The sequence below is a fragment of the Rousettus aegyptiacus genome, unplaced genomic scaffold, assembly GCF_014176215.1.
Source record: "Rousettus aegyptiacus isolate mRouAeg1 unplaced genomic scaffold, mRouAeg1.p scaffold_m13_p_3, whole genome shotgun sequence".
NCBI classification, from domain to species: domain Eukaryota; kingdom Metazoa; phylum Chordata; class Mammalia; order Chiroptera; family Pteropodidae; genus Rousettus; species Rousettus aegyptiacus.
Window position 1 is genome coordinate 72,040,541 of NW_023416306.1, and position 18,757 is coordinate 72,059,297.

Sequence of the window (18,757 nt, forward strand, 5' to 3'; positions counted from 1 at the left end):
ATCTGATTAAAAAGAAAGCCTACTATTTCTTCCCTCTTAAAATATCACATTAAACTAATGAAAGAAAATCCTAATATATGTTTTCATGATCTTAATTTGGATAGTAATTAAAATGTGTGAAGCTCAAATTGATTCCTAAAGCCCTCTTATATATACTTTGTATTTGTATAAGCTAAGTTGGTAAGTTATGTGTTAAATTCCATATCAATCATAGAAACTAACAGATTCACTTTTGACATACAGAAAACTAAATCATCTGATAAGATGTATTTCTAGAAAGTTCTGCATTGGCACATCTTTCTACTAGTTATGTTGCTCCTTTTTAAAATAAAACCGAGTTCTTACTCGGAGGATGTTTTGGTATCCTAGATAAAAATGGACTAGCACACTTAGAGTAGGTTAGTGCCATTATGTCCATTTCCTTCCTAGCTGTTCCGTCAAAGGTAGCCATTTATTTCACCTTGTGACTGAAGTCCTGCTTCACGTTTTGATCCCAGAATCTCTTTCGCCTTGGTGCCTCACCTGAGGCATTGGCGTGTGTGCTGTACCACAGAGCAGGTAGGGTCCAGTTTCCCTAGTTTAACTAGTAATACATACCTCCTATTCTCTTAAATTTGTGAGCTTTAATACCTTTGGTCTATTGGGTGACTTGAAAAACTCTCTTTTGAAAGTGTGACTGTGAGCTTTGATCAAGCTTGACAATATCTGTGCCTTTGCCTTAAAAGAGGCAATTAAATCAAGTACTGTGTTATACACAGTAGGATACCGTGGCTGGAACTGTTGCCTCTGCTGGCCGTCCTTGAGGTTCACGATCAGGGGAACAAGGAGTAACTGTTTCTGCCCAGGATGTGCGCTGCTGCACAAAGGCCTGCCCCTCTCTGCAGACGATGCTCCTGCCAGCCAGGGTTCATCTTCCTTTGCTAACTTTGAATTGGATCATGATGAAAACAAAAAATGTCTATGTTTGTGTACTCTTAAGAATTAGGCAAGAGTTCATACACTTTAACCCTATCATTCCATTCCTAGCAATTATTCTAAGGAAGCAATTAAACATCCATATGAAGATTTATGTACAGGAATATCATCACAGCATTGTTCATGATTGCAAAAATTGGAAATGGCTTAAACTTTCAATAGTAAGCATACCGACTAAATAAATCATAGCACATGCTAGCTATGGAATAGTATTCTACCATGAAAAATCATGTTCTCAAAGAGTATGTGCTATAGATATGGTAAATTGCTTAAAGTACATTGTGAAGAGAAAACTTTAAGATAGAAAATATTGCGTGTAGTGATTTCAGTGTTCACAGGGCATAGATAAAAGATGAGAAGGCTATAAACTTTGTTTTTAACAATGAGTCTCTGGATGGTAGAGTTATAGGTCATTTTTAATTTTTTTCTTTTTAACTTTTGCTTACATTTTCTATAGCGAGAATATATAAATTTTCATAATGCAGGATAAAAAGTAATGCTTAGAAAAGAATGCTTATTTCTTCTGAAAAAATTAGAAACCATTTAAAGCTATTGCCATCAGGGAGGCATTTGAAGGGAAAAAGGCAGTCTGGGATGAAATAGAAAGGAAGATGATCAAGTCTTAGGGAATACTGGACAAAAAGAAAATGGATATGAAGGCATAACTTCTTAAGCCCTGACATTTTTATAGACCCATTTAGATTGCAAGACGGTCTTGGGCTCCTGTAGATGGCTATCCGCCGAGGGCGAGCTGGGCCCAGCTGAGAGAAGAGAGATGGTAAGAGTGGCGCTCTCCTATCGGAACACTGCCATTCTCTGTGGAAGAGCTCTGTGGTGCAGTTTCTCACGGTCCTGTATTGTCAGAATAGCTCACACAGCACTCCTAGCATACAGGAGTTTATGACAGACTTCATTGAATAAGACCTCAACATCTAGAAAAAAAGACCCACACAAAATCCATAAAATTGGTCATGGGAATTCTCAGAATAGGCCTAAGTATTCTTTCAAAAATGATGAAACATAGCTGTTCATGAGTTCCATGTGGCATTTTGGATCTATGGCTTTCAGTTTTTTGCTTTGTTTTCCAAGTTACAACTTGATGTACCATTCTTAGAGCAAGCAGAAGTCTCAGCATGAAATAAATACCCACATACCTATAACAATCAACATTATTATGTGGATTCCACAGACTTGTGACTACTGCTTGAGCTTTAAACGTGTATGAACAGACTATCCCAGTGTCTAAAACAAAACTGTGTGTGTGTGTCCATCCGTGTGTGTGTGTCTGACCATGTGTCGTCCTCCTTCCCACCCCACCCCCAACAATAGCAAAAGGCAAACCTCATTCTTACTTGAACACTGGTGCAGTGGCAGTCTGCTTGCATGGGGCTTTAACTGATCCGCGGCTGTGATAGTGAGCGAGCCTTCAAGGAGCCTTTTGTTCTTTTTCTCACAAAATAAAAATCTAACTACATTTTGATGAAGACTTTTCTCCATTTCCTTTCATACAAAAAAAGGTCAATTCCTGGCATGGTGCCCTAGCTGCTTAGTGAGCGAGGCAAAAGAAAGTCAAGAAAATTCCATTCCGCCCATTTGAATTTGAGTGGAACAGTGTGTAAACTGAGACATGGGCCGCCTCTGTCTGCCCTCCCTCGGGCACCAGTCCTCTTCTCTTTCAGGGGGTTGCTTCAGAGCTCCAGATAAATCCTAGAACCATACATGTCCTGACTCTTCTCTAATCTCTCACCTTTGTAATCATACTTCCCAGGTAGAGGTGAAATCAGTGCTTGGCCGCCTCATGAAGCTGCTCAGAAGGCCAACCCTCTCAGCCAAGGAGCTACAGACAGCAGTGGGAGAGAGCCAAGACAGTGACCTCAGGCCGCCTGTCTGTCGACAGTTGATCAGGTGCCTCCTCCTGAACTTCCTGCTCTGGGCTCCTGGAGGCTACGCTGTTGCCTGGGAAGTCATCACCCTCGTAAGTCTCCCCTTTTCTAGCATCCTAATTCTCATTCGCATTCTACCCAAGGGTCAGGCCTTTGAAGAGTGTGCGTGTGTACCAGGATGCTGTCCTATCATGGATGGGTAGGCAGTGAGGTGGACAGCTGGGACAGATACCAGAACCTGCCCAGCACAACAGCTTCATGTCACAGAAGAGAAAATGGAGGCTCAGAGAAATGAGTTGACTTCTCCCAGGTCACATGGCTTACTGCCAGAGCCTGTAGTAAAAGCTAGGTCTCCCGTCTCCCCCTTCAATGCATGAAGAGAAATAAGACTTCAGTGAGAATGTGCTCACTGCAGTAGTTCAAAGAATTTTCCTCATTAAGTACAAAGAATCCTTCCTGAAGTCTAGCTGACTAAGGGCTAAAGAATGGTTCAGGTCAAAAGTGAGCAACATTCATGACATTGGACTAGCCAGTGATTTCTTGGATAATAACAGTAAAGGCACAAGCATCAAAAGAAAAAATAGATGAACTGAACTTCATCAAAACTAAAAACTTGTGTGTATCAAAGAACACTCCCAAAAGAGAGGGAAAACAAATCACGGAATGGGAGGAAAATATTTGGAAATCACATATCTGGTGAGGATTTAGTGTCAAGACTATGTGGGGTATTCTTACAACTCAACAACAGAAAAACAACCCAATTCAAAAATGGGCAATGGATTTGAACAGACATTTCTCCAAAGAAGATATACACATGGCCAATAAGCACAAGAAAAAATGTTCAGCACCACTAGCTATTAGGGAAATGCAAATCAGAACCACAATGAGGTGTCACTACACACTCAGGAGGATGGCCACTATAAACAAAACGTAGCCAAAAGGTGGACATGTCCCAAATGTCCATCAGCAGGTGATGGATGAACAAAATGTGGCCCGTATATACAATGGAATATTATTCAGAACAAATGAAGCTTTGACTTATGCTACAACATGGATATACCTTCAGGGCGTTATGCTAAGTGAAATAAACCAGTCACAAAAGGATAAATATTGTATGATTCCACTTAATAAGGCACCTAGAATAGGTAAGTTCATAGAGACAGAAAGTAGAGGAGAGGTTACCAGAGGCAAAGGGGAGGGAAGGATGGAGAGTTAGTGTTTAATGGGTACAGAGTTCCTGTTTGGGATAATGAAAAAATTCTGGCGATGGATAGCAGCTATGGTTGTACAAGATTGTGAATGTACTTCAAGCTACTGAATTGTACACAATGATCTGTTGTGTTTACATTTACAAATTGCATACCTTCGAAAGCCATTTGGGGTAGGAGCACTCAATTGATGAAAGCTAAAAAATGTATGTCTATAGAACTTTGTACCCCACAGTTTTATCTCTGTCCAAGTATAAGTTGTAATAGTCACCCTTCAGCCACTCCCTGGTGATCGAGGTCAACCTCAGCAGGGATAAATCATGTTGACAGCATGTACGCTTGATGTATTATGATGAAAGTGGTACTTTACCTCTGTAGTCTTCTTCCCCAAAACCTATAACCCCAGTCCAATCATAAGGAAAAAACTCAACAAACCCCAGTTGATGGACATTTAACAAAATATCTGACCAGTAATACTCAAAACTGTCCAGGTCATCAAAAACAAGGAAAGTCCGAGAAACTGTCATAGCCAAGAGGAGCCTAAGGAGATAGGACAACTAAATGTGATATTTTAGGTGGGATCCTGGAACAGAAGAACATTAGGGAAAAACAGAGGAAATCTGAATAAGTTTGGACTTTTTAGTTAATAAAAATATATCACTATTGGTTCATCGAGTCTGACAAATACACCACACTAATGTAAGATGTTAATAATGGGAAAACGATGTGGGGGATGTGTGATTTCTGTATTATCTTTTCAGTAAAACAATAAATCTAAAACTTTCAAAAATAAGTTGTTTTAAAAAGTCAACAGCAAACATTTTTGAATCATGAAAGTGTTGACAGCATTTTTGTCACGTGACCGCTGACCTCCTGCCCATGCTTTGGACACCTGTGTGAGCCTGCCAACTCCGTCTCCCTGGGGAGCACCTGTTCTGCTCCTCTCCCATCCTGTCACCCTAGGAGTGGGAACACAGGCCAGGGAGATCACAACCCAGCGCTGCCCATGGCATGTGAGAGAACGTGACCCAGATAAAGCTCCTTGGAGACACCCAAATCTCTGCTTCAGTCGTCTCAACCTCATTTCCATCTATTCCAGGCAAACAGTCCACATTCAAAATGGACCACGCTTAGTTCTCACTCACAGAGAAGCTGCTGTGATGAAGAAGCTAGATCATGTCACAGAGTTCAAGTTTGCTGCCTGTGCCAGTCAGCCCATTTCCAGAAAACAGTTCAACCCTCAGCCATACGTTAACACCCGATGCTGAGGGAACATGGAAATCCCCAGTGCATCTTCATTAAATTTTCTAAGTCGCTCAGCTGCAAAAATTTGTTAAAGGATAAAATGCCAGTGTTTCTCTTCGTGCACTGGCTTCTTTGCAGGTGGGTGTAACCATCTGAGCACCTTGAGCTCATCGTAGCTCAGAGAGCTTTCTGGACACTATCCTCGCAGATGTTCTGAAACTGTTTTTACTAACATACCAGCCTTCCTAACTCGAAAGCTTTCTGCAGTGGCCACCTGACAGGCCAAAGGCAGTCTGGCTAATGCAGCTACAAACAGGACAGATGGAGGAGTCCTCTGCACAGTGCCAGCCTCCCCTGGGCTTCTCGCCTTCTCCCATCTCGTCAGTTCCTCTCTTTGCAATCACCCTGGAAAGAATTCTGAGTCAGGTCAGCTTGGCCTGGGAGCAGGTGGCGGCCAGACTGTAGACATAATTGGCTTTGGTGGGACAGCCTTTCTGTGCCAGTGGCTCTGGCTTCACCACCCGGGGACCTAGGCCTGTGCCCAGCTCTGATGTGAACTCAGGCTCGAGCAGAGCCAGCCCCCATGCCTGGGTCCTGGTCTTGTTCCTTTTGTCTTGGCATCAGCTTTGGAGAGTTGTGAATGCTCCCAGCTGGGGGACCTGACAACAAGGGCTGTGTGTCTGAGCCCTGTCTCTTCACTGCCTTCCATGTCCTCTCTGAGTGGGGGTCCCATCTTACTGAGTAGCTCCATTTCATTACAGGCTCCTTATTCCTCTCTCTCCTCCTGCCATACCTCCCCCACCCCTGCCCAGCCTCTGCCAGCCTACCGCTTCCTGAGGCTCCTCACACAGGCCCCAGGATCCACTCCCACTGGCCTTCGGCTTCTTAGAGTTTCCACCTGACTCATTCCTCGGATTCCCCGTGCCTTCCTATCTCTTGTCCTTCTGCTTTTTTGCCCCACTCTCTCCTCCTTGTCTACCGTCTTTACTCTCTTCTCTGCACCTCTGATGAGGATGAGGCAAGAGCAGCCTGGTTGGTGTCTGGATTCCTCCTGCCCTTGAGGTTCATCCTCTCCTGCCTCCTGGCCTGGCCTGAGTTCATGTTTCTCTCTCCTCCTTCCATCTTTGATTGCTGGACCATAGCAATAACAGCTAAAAGTTAGCTAGAATCTGAAATATGGAGTTCAGTCCTGTAGTTGCTGAATTCAAAATGAACTTAACCTGTCTACAGACACACCTCAACCAAGCAGTTTCCGACCTCAGCTGCAGTGAGGCAGGTTTCTGTATGTGACTGGAGACCTTGAATGACACAGCGTAGGAGTTGAGTTGGTTTGTAAAGATGATGCAAAGATGATATGTAATTAGATCAAGTGACCTCTACAGTCATCTGTAATGGCTGTGTTGCCCTGCTTCTGGCTTGGGGGAGCCCCTGGGATCACTGGGCAATGGTCCAAGAGGCACTCTTCACCTACTCAGGTTCTAGGTAGTAGATTAATTGTTTTTAAGGCATCCCAGGGAGGCTCACATTGTTCATCCACAAAGGACAGAGACTGCATGTGACGAAACTCATCTACAGCATCTGTGGTTTCTGAGTGAAAACCAAGTGATGACAGTACAGCCACCAAGAGTCACAGTGAACCCTACCTGAGCTGGCAGCCTGCCCCCTCCACCCTCCAGCAGAGCCCCAGTAGATGGCTGAGTCTAACACTGGAAGTATGCCCCCACCCCTCCTGCACTGTGTTCACTGAGCTCACATGAGGCCAGACTGTCTGTCTTGACTGACAGAGATGGGTGCCAGGAAGGGTGTCCTGGGCTTAAGGCAACTCCAGGGGAACCAGGATGGCTGGTCACCCTACCAGAAGAGCCTGATGTGGAGACAGAGAGGAAGCTGTCTATGGGCTGCTGTGGCTACTTAAATATTTGATGAAGGGTTCAATATAAACTAATACCGAAAAACGAATGGCTTAATGTGGCATATGTCTAAAAAAATCACAATAAATTCTTCATGCAACTAAATTTTGAGATTCTTGCCCTTCCCTTTTCACTGAACTGAATTCTCAGGAAAATACTTATGGGCACTAACAATTCAGAATGCCTTGAGGCTATATTTAGTGGGACTAACAATTTCTGCATCTCCTGCTTCCCTTGAGAATCAGGTGTTAAAACCTTATGCCTTTAAAAACAAGTGGCCTGGTTGCTGACCCAAGAATGCCATTTGTAAAGCTGTTCATATGAAAACAGGTGGCATTTTCCTTTCAGCATTTTCCAGTTCTCATATTAGTGTAAGCCTTTTACAGAAACTCAAGCCCCAGCATGTTTATTTGCTTTTTCTCCCCAAAGCGTGTGACTGGCATTCCAGGAACTTTGGTGCTTGCTTGTAGCCATTCTTTCAGGACAGGGCAATCATCAGGAAATGACTCTGCTCAGTGGATGGCCAACTTCTGAGAACGGACTTGCTTTGCTAGTCACCTTGAAAACAAAACAAGAGCCCTTTGGAGCTGACAGGAATGCGGCTGCTTTTTTGAGACAGGATGGTTATGGTTGGTCCCCTGGACAAAGAGACGAATCTGTCTGGAAAGTGTTTTAATTTGACTTCTCTCTGTCCTCATTGCAGATGGCTCAAACTGATGAGGTAACCCATGAGATAATTGGCTTTCTCGACCAGACCTTGTACAGATGGGATCGTCTTTGCATGGAAGCCCCAACATCAAGAAAACTGGCCAGAGAGCTCCTTACAGAGCTGCACGCAAAAGTCTCTAGCACAGACCCATTGAACGTGTAGCTGCCATGCAGGGCCCAGGCTCGCTGGAGCCACTTGATGAAATGATGGGATCTCTTTGTGTAACGAGTAGCCTCTGTGAGTTGTAACAATGAGCCATAAATATCTTGGTAAGATCTGGTAGAACATAGTTTAGAAAATGAAAAGACAGGTTCTTTAACCCAAACTCAGTCAGATTTATTCACTAATGACTTGGATTATGCCTTTAGCACTCTGTGTACCTACTCAACCTCGATGTCAGTTAGAGAATCACTAAAGAAAAGGCTTGGATGGGAGGACAGATTTTTGTTTCCTGTTTTTACCTTATCAACCCAAGGTGCACGATGATTTATTTGAGTGTTTTAAAGTCTTTTGATTAAGAACTTGATACGAACCAGTGATCAGTTTAGAAAGTTATCTTAATCCTTTTCCACAGATCTCTTTTTTAGAAGTCAGGTCGTTTTTGGTGTTTCTATTGTTTTACTTTTTATTTTTATTTTTATTTTTGCAGCAGACGAAGTAGAGGTTTATTTAGGGAAATGGTGCCAAGCCAGGAGACACAGCTGAGCTATAGCAGCACTCGAAGACCTAGCTCCCCGAAGGCCTCCAGGGGATAGGTTACTATAGAGGAAAATTCATTAGTAGCTGAGGGAGCCAGGGTTGTGGGCTCTACTGATTAGCTGGAGCTAGGGTAGGAGGCAGCTGATCATTGCATCAGGTCCTGAGGTCAGTCATGGCGTCTTTCAGTCCGGTTTCAACGGGATGCTGGTAGGGTCGTTCCATCTTTATGGGTGTGGAGCTGCAAGATGTCATCTTTAGTTTGACCAAAACTCTGTTTCTGTGGTCAGTAGACCTGAGGCTTTTTTCCTAAGGTACTGTTGGAGGCGATCTAAGTCCGTCATTGTCCCGGTGGTGCTGGGGGGCCTTGGTCCTTTCTGCTGATGCAGTAAAGAATTAGAGATCAGCAAAGTTTAGGAAAAGTAAGATTTATTGAAGTATGTTTCAAGAGAAATGGGTTACACCAGAGAGGGCTGTAGCCTCCTGGTGTTTCTTTTAATCCACAGAGATTTGAGATAAAGCCACACTCTTGCTTCCATAAAAAATTCTTCAGCAATGAGAGTTCCCTGGGGCACCCCCTGGGCAGGCCAAGGGGAAGGAGAGCCCACTTAAGCCCAGTAGCAAGTAGTTGTGACAGCGACCACTAGTGAATGGCAGGCAAGTGTGCCGGCCCTGCCGTGGAGAGCAACCGTGCTTAGCAATAAAATAAAAACAGTTCCAGTGCTAACTCTCTTTACTTCATGTTTACAAAAGGGTTCATATTGCCTCAAAGATGGCTGGTGGGAGTGTACATGACTTGTTCTAGAGACGGAAGAGATTACATATCAGTTGTCCTGTTAAGTGAAATGGGAACTGGAAATTTCTAATAAGGAATTGGTATCTCCAAAGGTTAATATTTGTTTCACATGAGTTGAAGATATTTTTCTTTTTAGGTTTATTCTTGTATTGATTGTATGCTCTTTTGTGTATATTCTGTCAAGTGAGTCAGACTTTCTTTAATGCATTTGATGTATGTATTAGTAGTCTCTGAAATTCCCTCTCAGCTTCTGTTTGAAGTATGAGTAAAGTTTTGTTGGATTGGAGGTTGAGCTTTTAGGAGAATTATTTGTTTCAGTATATACATCTACCCAAAGATCTGAAAAATTCCAAGAACTTTTGACCCAAGCCTGCCTTTTGAGAAATGTTACCATGTGCAAGGTATACTGTTAAAATACTTTCACCTCAACTGCCATCATCATTATTTCACATGCTTCACTTGGAGTTTAGGACACCTCGCCTATGTTGACTTTCGCCACGGAAGCTGTGATCAATCTCTGTGGATGTGAAGAAAGAGGCTCAGTGTGGTGGTGGCCAACAACTCTCGAAGTGAGCGCCCACCGAAAACTGACCTCCCTCTGTGGGGTGTGCTTCCATGTGGACATCCATTCACACTGTGTTTCATAGCAAACAATAAAAACAAGATGGTTCTCCACCTCAGACCATTGAAGCTGGATTCTGGAAGATTTCTTTCCTGTCCTGACCACACCTCAGCCTGTTTGTAGTATGTCCCAATCCCTTTACAAAGCCTCTAAGTTCTCCCGTGCCTTGGCCGTGTGAGCCGGCCACCGAGCAGACCGTCTGAGCTAGCAGAACTTCAGTCTGCACCTCGGTGAAGGCCCAGCAGCCTGGCCGTTCCTTGTTTTCAGTGAATCCTCACTGTCTGTGAAGACTTTCTACAAGGAGATAGTAGGCTCTGGTTTATTTACTAATGTTATTTTCTCCCTTTGCCCTCCCCTTCCTTGACAAAGGTGCTGATGTGGGGAGAGTCTCCCAGTGGAAATGAAGGAAAGCCGCGTGGTGGGGGGTGGCGTCTCCCAACCCAGATGAGTAGTTGGGAAGCCACGCCAGCACCGCTGACTTCTTTGGAAGACGGGGTCACTCATTCCGTTCACTGTCGTGAGGGTGAGCACAGATGGCGGGGAGTGCACAGTGGACAGGTAGGGGATGCTCCCTCCCCTTGAAAACCAAAGACGAATCCTTTGTGTGTGCTCAGCTCTTCAGCAGGCCCATACCCAGACTCCAGGAAAGAACCCAGTCAGCATAGAGAAGGGCCGGGGTGTGTTCAGTAAAGTCGACCTACTTTTCCTATTGCCTTGAATTTTCAGGAAAGTTTGGACACATAGGTTCTTTCAATTTTTTTGAAATATGTTCATGGAAGTAAGAATCTAGCTAAAAATGGGCTCTGGTGAAAATGCACAGTGAACCCACGAAAGCCACTAAGTCTTGTTCCCTCATTGGAGAGCTGAGCACTGAGGCCTGAGGTGCATGTCAAGTGGCATGGCTGAGACTAGAGGCCACATTGGGGGTTTACTGGAAGTGGGGTTCTTTCCACCACAGTGTCTGTGCCAGGCATATGCCTTTTGCTTCCGCCAGCAGAATATCCGACAAAGAGTGGCTTAAACAGGGAAGACACCTGATGGCCTCAGACACAGAATCCCAGAAAACTGGCTCATTCAGCCACTCAACAGTGTTACAGCTTGGGGTTGGCCTCACTGAATTTCTGCTGGCTTTCCTCTCCACGTTGCAAGAAGGCTGCCAAGCCCAGTCTTTGCTGGCAACATCTGAGAAGGAAAAGGACAGCAGGTTTCCCCATCTTCCCCACCAGGTACACCAGACCTGCCTTTATATCACAGCCAGAACCCAGCCACAGAAGGATGGGGAATGTGGCTGCCCTGATGGGCTAAGACTAAGGTCAGATTTATCAGGACACCAGTGAAGCTTGAGCTTCAGGGCCTTTCACTTCCCGGCCACTTTCAAGGCTCTGGAAGAGGCCCCAGCTCCCTTGGTCATTCATTTTTTGTAAAATTTGTAAAGATTTTAACCGCAACCAGTAAAAGGAAGTCTGTGCACATTCCTACCTACTGGCTATCACAGGGGTGGCCATGGGCACTTCTAGGGTCCAGCTGAGGAGACTCTGAGGTGGCTTACCATCACTTTAGCGCATAGTCACTGTGGCCATCCTAGTGAAAGAACAGCTTCCAAGAACTGTGAAGCTCAGCTGGCCTGAGACATAGATGCAGGTACAGGGGCCATGTCACCTGAGATATGTGGGTACACAGGAGAAACAAAGAGGGATGTGTGGGGGGAGTTCTTCCCAGTCCTATAGTTTGGGTCTGTGATGAATTTGACAGAGATTTTCAGAGATCTGACAACAGCTCTAAAATTTTACATTACTAATAGCTAGCTATGATGCTCAGAGAAATTTTCTTAAGTCTTAAGAGTGACATTTTTTATACAGCATGCTGGAGAAAAGACTGAATTATCCTTCTCTTCTCTTTATAGAAAATGCATAAAATCGCTGTTCTAAGAACAGGTGATCAAAGAGGACAGAGCCAAAATCTGTAGAGAGAAAAGGCATTATAGAGCACCCGTTCACATACGTTACGTTATGCATTGGAACTTTGTGACATTTGTAGAATTGTTACCATTATAAAATTTATAATTTGTCCTATATTATTTCATTCTAAATAAAAAGTTATAGTTGCACCTACTTTTGTGTTTATAAAATAAAATCTTTCTTAGAAAAAACTTCACTCCCCAATTATAGAAACTTCAGGCTGCATAAAACCTCTATAGCTCTGCCCTTGAAAAAGACCAATCATGGTTTATCCTCTGGGCCTGGGAATATTGCCACCAGACACCTAAGAGCTGAGGTCCCATTGCCAAGGAAGAAAGGAGTGACTAGGGCAGGCAGGGGTTGCTCAAACCAAATGAAATGTATTGTACACATGTATGTTTTTCCATAAGCCTGATGTGAATATCACCACTCAGTATAAACTGAATTGTTCTGTACATTGTTCCCCATCTCTGAAGACAGAACTCGTCCCACAAAGCACAGCCCACATCCTCTTGCTCGCTCTGCTATTTCACAGATTCTTGGCCCTTGCACTGCAGCCTCCGCAGGCTCCCCTGGGAGATGGAATCTGCCCAGCTCCATTTGGTTGCTCATGCTTCACTGTGGCTACTTACAGGACCCCAGGTGGCCCTGCTTTACTGAGGCCAGACAGCATGCACGAGCTTTCTGAATGGTCACTTTTCTTCCTGACATGGGACACTGGGGGCCTCTTATTTCCAGAAGGCATCTGAGAAAGCAGATGGCAAATGGATAAGCCACGTTCCTGGAGAAACCCCTTGCCTGAGCATCCCAGGGGGTGGCTCTGTTTTATTGGTGTTATTAGCCCTTCTTGCTGGTGGGACAGGAGTGCTGGGACAAAAATGGGAAAACGTCCAGGGGACAGAAGAAAGGCACATATATTGTTGAAGTGCGGGAATCAAGAACAGGGACTTGAAAGGGGGAGTTGGAGAAGATGCGACCGCAGCAGCGGGCCAGGAATGCGAAGACAGTCGGACCTGAGCCTGTCCCGTCCCCGAGGGGTTGGGGCAGCGCCGCGCTACGTGCAGAGTGAGAACAGGCGTGGGGAACGTTCCTCTTTATTTGACAAGGAATCCAAGTTGATTTTGCTTTCCAAGGAAGAAGAGGAATGTTAGCTGTGCCACTCTCCTTGCCTTTCTGTTTTCCTTTCTTTCAACCTGTTACCACCCCTTCCCACTGCTGAAATGGGCTTCTTTCCTCTGACACTGGGTTTTAACACAGATTCCCTGGACTTTGTCGAACAATTCTAAGTTATTAATCATCACCACACCATTTCACTCCTATAGAACCAAAATTAAGGCAAAATATATGTCTATCTTGAAGCCACCTTCTACAATGCAGTTCCAGTACCATGGGTCTGATCGTAACCCTCACACAAAAACTGGTTTCACAGAAAGCTTATAATGTAGGACTTGCTTTTCCCGGTCTTGACAAAATCACGACATCTTATTGTATTTGGTGTTTTGGGTTGGAAACTTATTTCCTCTGATACTGAAAGTTTCACATGCCTTAACTTTTCTGTAGAAGTAAATGTCTCACGAGTCAGCAGTGTTGAAAATCTCATTGGTCTCTGGTGCTTCTCACAATATGAATCCATATTTGTCAACCAGGATTCTTGGCCAGAAGCAACAGAAACACACAATGTTGAAAGGAGAAGGGAATTTATCAAAAGGGTATTTAAAAGCCCACAGAATCATCAGGCAGACAAGGCTTAGTGCCGGCCAGCCAGCAGCAGCAGCACCCAAAACCCAGCTTCAGAGTGGCCTCAGAGGAGACTCCTGCTGCTGCCACTGAATCCTGAGAACCTCTGTAGCTCCTGCAATGTCTGTTCCTCTGATATGAAGACAGGCCCCCTCTTCCCCACGCTGAAGCACTGATCAGTCTCCACTGGTATGTCTGACTAGGGGAGCCGAGGTCCCGCCTGCACTTTGGCTGGATGGGAGCTGGGGAAGTCATCACTGGATACCATCCAAGAGTACTTTCCACGTACAAGAAGGGGTCAGAGCCTGGGCAGCTGAAAAGAATGAAAAACGTCCACGACGTTATGTATCATCTACTCTTTAAGTCTCTTCTAGAGCATTTGAGAAGGACGAATCCCATGAAACAGCCCACACTCAGCAAGGAAAGGCAGAGGGGAGCCCTTGGCACCAAGCCAGTCTGCAGGCATCTAAAGCCACGTTGCTCCAATGCGACACAGGTTGTGCATCACAGGTTGTGAGCTGCATCCCTGGCCTCTCTCTAGTAGGTGCCAGCCCAGTAGTGACAATCAAAACTTCCTGCTGACATTACCAAATGTCCCCTGGAGAAAACCACCCCCTGCTCCCACAATTGAGAACCACTGCTCTAACTGGTGGCTTTCTCCTTCTGGAAAGACATCCTGGATAGAAGTACTAACTATTACAGAGATATGAATTAGACGTAATAGGATCCTAATAAGACAACTAGATAATCTGATTCCAAAATTTATATGGAAAAATAAACATTCAAGATCAGCCAGGAAAGTAGTGTAATGGAGTAGAACAAAGTGCACCGCACACTGGCACACTTTCTAAAGCCTGAGTTATGACAACGGTTTGGTGGGGCCCAAGAAAGGGATCACTGGAGAATATCCTCCTCGTGGCTCCAGCCTACAGTTCTCAGCTTCCTCTCACTGGTCTGGGCAGCGCCTGACCTGTCAGGCCCACCCCCTGCCGACAGTGTCCCTCGGCTTCTCCTCAGCCCAAAAATGCTGGTTTCTGCTCGACCCCTGACCTCTTCTGGTGGGCTTTCACATGTCATCTCTGTGCAGAGAGGGAGCACACCCCTCTCCTGGACCCACTGCCCATCAGGTGTCTCCCCACCTGGAGGAGCCAACCATTGTAGAAAACATGTCCAAAGCCCCGACCATCCCCCCAAACACACAGTGTCCCCAAGGCGGTTGATGATAACTCCATCTTTCCAGTGACTTGGGCCCGATTCTGTACTTATTTTGGATTCTTCTATGTCACCCCACCTCAAATCCATTAAGACGTTTCTGAACTTGATCATTTCTTGCCCTCCATCTCTGCCACCATCCTCAGCCCAGTTTCCCTCCCGCCCTGGCACCCTGCAGGCTCTCCAAGACTATAGGACTTGCTTTCCAGTGTGATCACGCCACAGCACTGCTGAAAGCACTCCGAAAGCTCCCCTCTTCACTCAGAGTCCAACATTCCTAAAGGGGCTTTCAAGGCCCTAGATAATCTGAATGTTTTTTACTCTCCGACTTCATCTAATATTCTCTAGGACCCCTTCATATACCCGCCCCACCTGCCCCAGCCGCCTGAGCCCTCTGACAGTTAGTTACTCAGATGCATTCCAACCCCAGGGCCTTTGCATGGGTTTTGCTGAAACCCCACCCACATACATGCCAGTCCCTTGCCACCTCCATGAAGCGCCCCCGACCATTCCACCCACCACCCCTCAGCCTGTACTACCCCCAGCTTTGGTCCCTAACACACACTTTCTAGATGCCACAATATGTATTATGTTTACTCATATATCATAATAATTATAATAAATTATGCCTTGTGTGTACTCAACTGTTTCTACTACAAGTGCCTGAAATAGTTGCAGGCATACAATAGGTGCCCAAGAAATATTTGTTGAATTAATCTGTGTGGAGATTTAGTGTATGATAAAGCCATCTCATTAACAGGGAAAAGATGGTAGTAGAAAATCAAGTTGGATCTCTACTTCTGAGATAGAAATAAACATCAAAAATAAAATGCTCAGCCAACTGTCGGTATCTGGCGGTCTGTTCTCTGGGGCCGTGGGTTTTCTCCAGAGAAGGCTATCTAGCAGCTTTCCTGCTTCGAAAGAGGAGGGACAGGGGTGGTAGGAAGGCTGCCGCTGCTCTGGGAACACAGTCTATTACTTGGATAAATAAAAAGTTAGTTCATAAAATCAGAACTTTCCTACTCCCGAAATGTAGAAAGAATGTCTTTATAGTTCATATAGAATTTCTGCTCATTTTTGGTTTGCAGACTTTCACAGAAACCCTGTTTTCAGTATTTGAGTTCCCCCTCTCCTAGCACCCAAATCCCTGCCTGGGGTCTGCAAGTTCAAAGCCTCTTCAGGGGTCAGTGCTTCAAGAAGACTTCTTAGTTCTCTGGGGAACAGGGGGTAAAAAGGAGGGGAGGGGTTGGGGAGGGACCTGAGGCTCAGACCACAGACCACATTGCTAGCAGACTTCCAGGAATCCTTTGTTCCACCCCCCCACCCCCCACCCCACCCCCAGGCTCTTTCTATGCAAGATGCAAAACCCAGAAACCACAGAAGATGGATAAAATTAACCATACAGAATAAAAAACAAAATAACCAAAAAATCAAAATAGAAAAAACAAATTGGGAAAAATATTTGCAACACATGACAAAGAACTAATTTTCTAACTTCTAAAGTGCCTCTATAAATCAACAAGAAAAAGGCCATCAACACAGAGACTCGAGGGCCTGGGACACAGACAGACACTGCATACAAATTAACAGCAAGAGAAATACACAATACTTTGGAAAGCCCTTTTGAAAATATTTAACACAGCTTCCAAAATATGAAAATCATTTTTCCATATCAGGTCGGAAAAAGCAAAAATTTAACATTTAAAATGTATGCGTCCTGGAAATAGTAGGATAACAATCACCAAATGATCCAGCAGTTCCGCTCGTAGATGTATCCCCACGAGAACTGAAAGCAGCAGTACGGCACAGGGACTAGAGGCAATAATAACGTAATAACTACTGGACTAATTGGAGGGATCACTTCGTAAATTACACAGATGTCTAACTACTATGCTGTACAACGGAAACTAATATAATGAATGTCAACTCAAACTGAAAAATAAAAATTAAAAAAATAAAAGTAACAATCACTCAGACACAAAAAGAGTTGAAAGCAGAGACTCGGAGAGGTGTTTGCCCACTCACGTTCATAGCAGCACTACTCACAATCCCCAAAAGGTAGAAACAATCCAAATGTCTATTGATAGGTGACTAGAAGACACATGAAGTGCTCACAAGTGCCACAACGTGGGAGAACTTGAGGATATTTTGCTATGTGAAATAGGTCAGTCACAAAAAGACAAATAGTGTATGATTCCACTCACGTGAAGTACCTTGCGTAGTCAAATGTATAGAGATAGAAAAAAGAATGATAGTTGCCAGGGACAGGGGGCAAGAGGGGATGGAAGGTTGTTGTTTAACGGGGAGAGAGTGTCACCTCGGGAAGATGAAAAGTTCTGGAGACGGACGGCGGTGATGGTTGCACAACAATGTGAAGGTACTTAGTGCCACTCAGTCGCACACTTGAAAATGGTTAATTTGGTAAATGGTTAAAATGGTAAATTTTATGGCCATTTTACCACTATAAAGACACTAAATAAATTTTAAATAATTATATAATTTTATCCAGTAACAAAATCCCAGTTCTTCAGAGGTGCCTCCCCTCATTTTGAGTTGCATGGATCCCACCACGATGAGCAAATCTGCATCGTCCCAGATACAGGGCACATGCAGAATGCCCAGGGTTACTGCAGCAGCGTTTCAAATAGCCACCCACCGGTAACAGCCCAAAGGTTCATTGGCAGAGGGCTGGTTAAATAAATTAAACGAACCAACAATCAAAGAGTAGCTTACGCTTTCAGAGTTGATGCCGGGCCCTGTTTTCAGCATTTTACATAAATTCATTCATTTAATTCTCATAACCACCTAACAAACTTATCCTTGGTTTACAGATGAGAAAACTGAAGCCCAGAAAGCTTACACAGATGACAGCTAGCAGTGCTGGGCTCTGAAAAAAGGAACCTATGGACTACTGTACACTACTACCTCTCAAGTTATATGACACTTGGAAATGGAGCCATCAAATAGAGGCAAAGTTCTATGTATGTGCCAATCTCAAGCTCTTCTGTTACATGGAAAGGGGGCCTGGACATGTGTTTGCTGGAGCGCATCCTTAATCTTCCTCATCGATCTCCCAACCATGATGGGTCTGGAGAAGGGAGCAGGTGGAGGAAAACTTACTTTTTGCTTACATGTTGTTTATATTTGTTTGCACATCTGATGTATGCCCTGCTCCCCACCTCACCCCCACCCCTGCCCGCCCCAAAGTTGTAGTCATCAATAAATAAAGGATTCATGTTTGTCTGTTCCAAGAGAGGCTTACTGTCAAATGACGCCATGAAGGAAAGGAGGTCTGGACACCATGTGTAACCTTAAAAGAAGATGTCTGTACTGGTGCTCTCTGCAGTTTCTTCAGCATGGTGGCGTTTTTACAGCTTATTTGCAGGACTTAACATTGCAGCATTAGATCTAAGAGTTTTCTAGAAAAAGACTTGCTCATTATGGTTGGATCCATGTACCCCAACATAGAGGGAGGGTGGCCTGAGGGACTGGGGCTCCTTGAGCACCCCCAATTGGGACACTTTGTGGGCTTTGACCCAACTTCGCAAATGCCAATCTGTCCACCTTCTGTGATGACGAATACTTTCCTGCTCTACAAAAGCCTTCTCTGCACTTAAGCCACAAATTTTGCAGTTCTTTCTTCCTTGACATATAACTTAATTTGTTAAAGCATATAAAGTCATAAAGCTACAATTAATTCCTTTCTCTTAAGTTATCTGCCTTTTCTTTATAACCCGACGTATGCACTTATATCATGCCATTGGCAAACACTGAAAAGGCTCCTACTTAATCTCTTATTTCTTCTT

General features: G+C 44.5%; 1 protein-coding gene across 9 annotated transcripts in view; it reads left to right on the forward strand.

Moving 5' to 3' along the window:
• Positions 1–12,155, forward strand: part of FANCC (FA complementation group C) — a 231,604-nt gene extending 219,449 nt beyond the window's left edge. For 8 of the 9 annotated variants that reach the window (XM_016159457.2, XM_036218181.1, XM_016159461.2 and 5 more), the window contains 2 exons: positions 2,744–2,950; positions 7,925–12,155. In XM_016159457.2, coding sequence (XP_016014943.2) covers positions 2,744–2,950; positions 7,925–8,092 — 375 coding nt within the window. In that variant the 3' untranslated portion in view covers positions 8,093–12,155. The remainder of the gene's footprint in view (positions 1–2,743; positions 2,951–7,924) is intronic. The other variant, XR_004950086.1, reaches the window with a different exon arrangement.
• Positions 12,156–18,757: the final 6,602 nt, after the last annotated feature.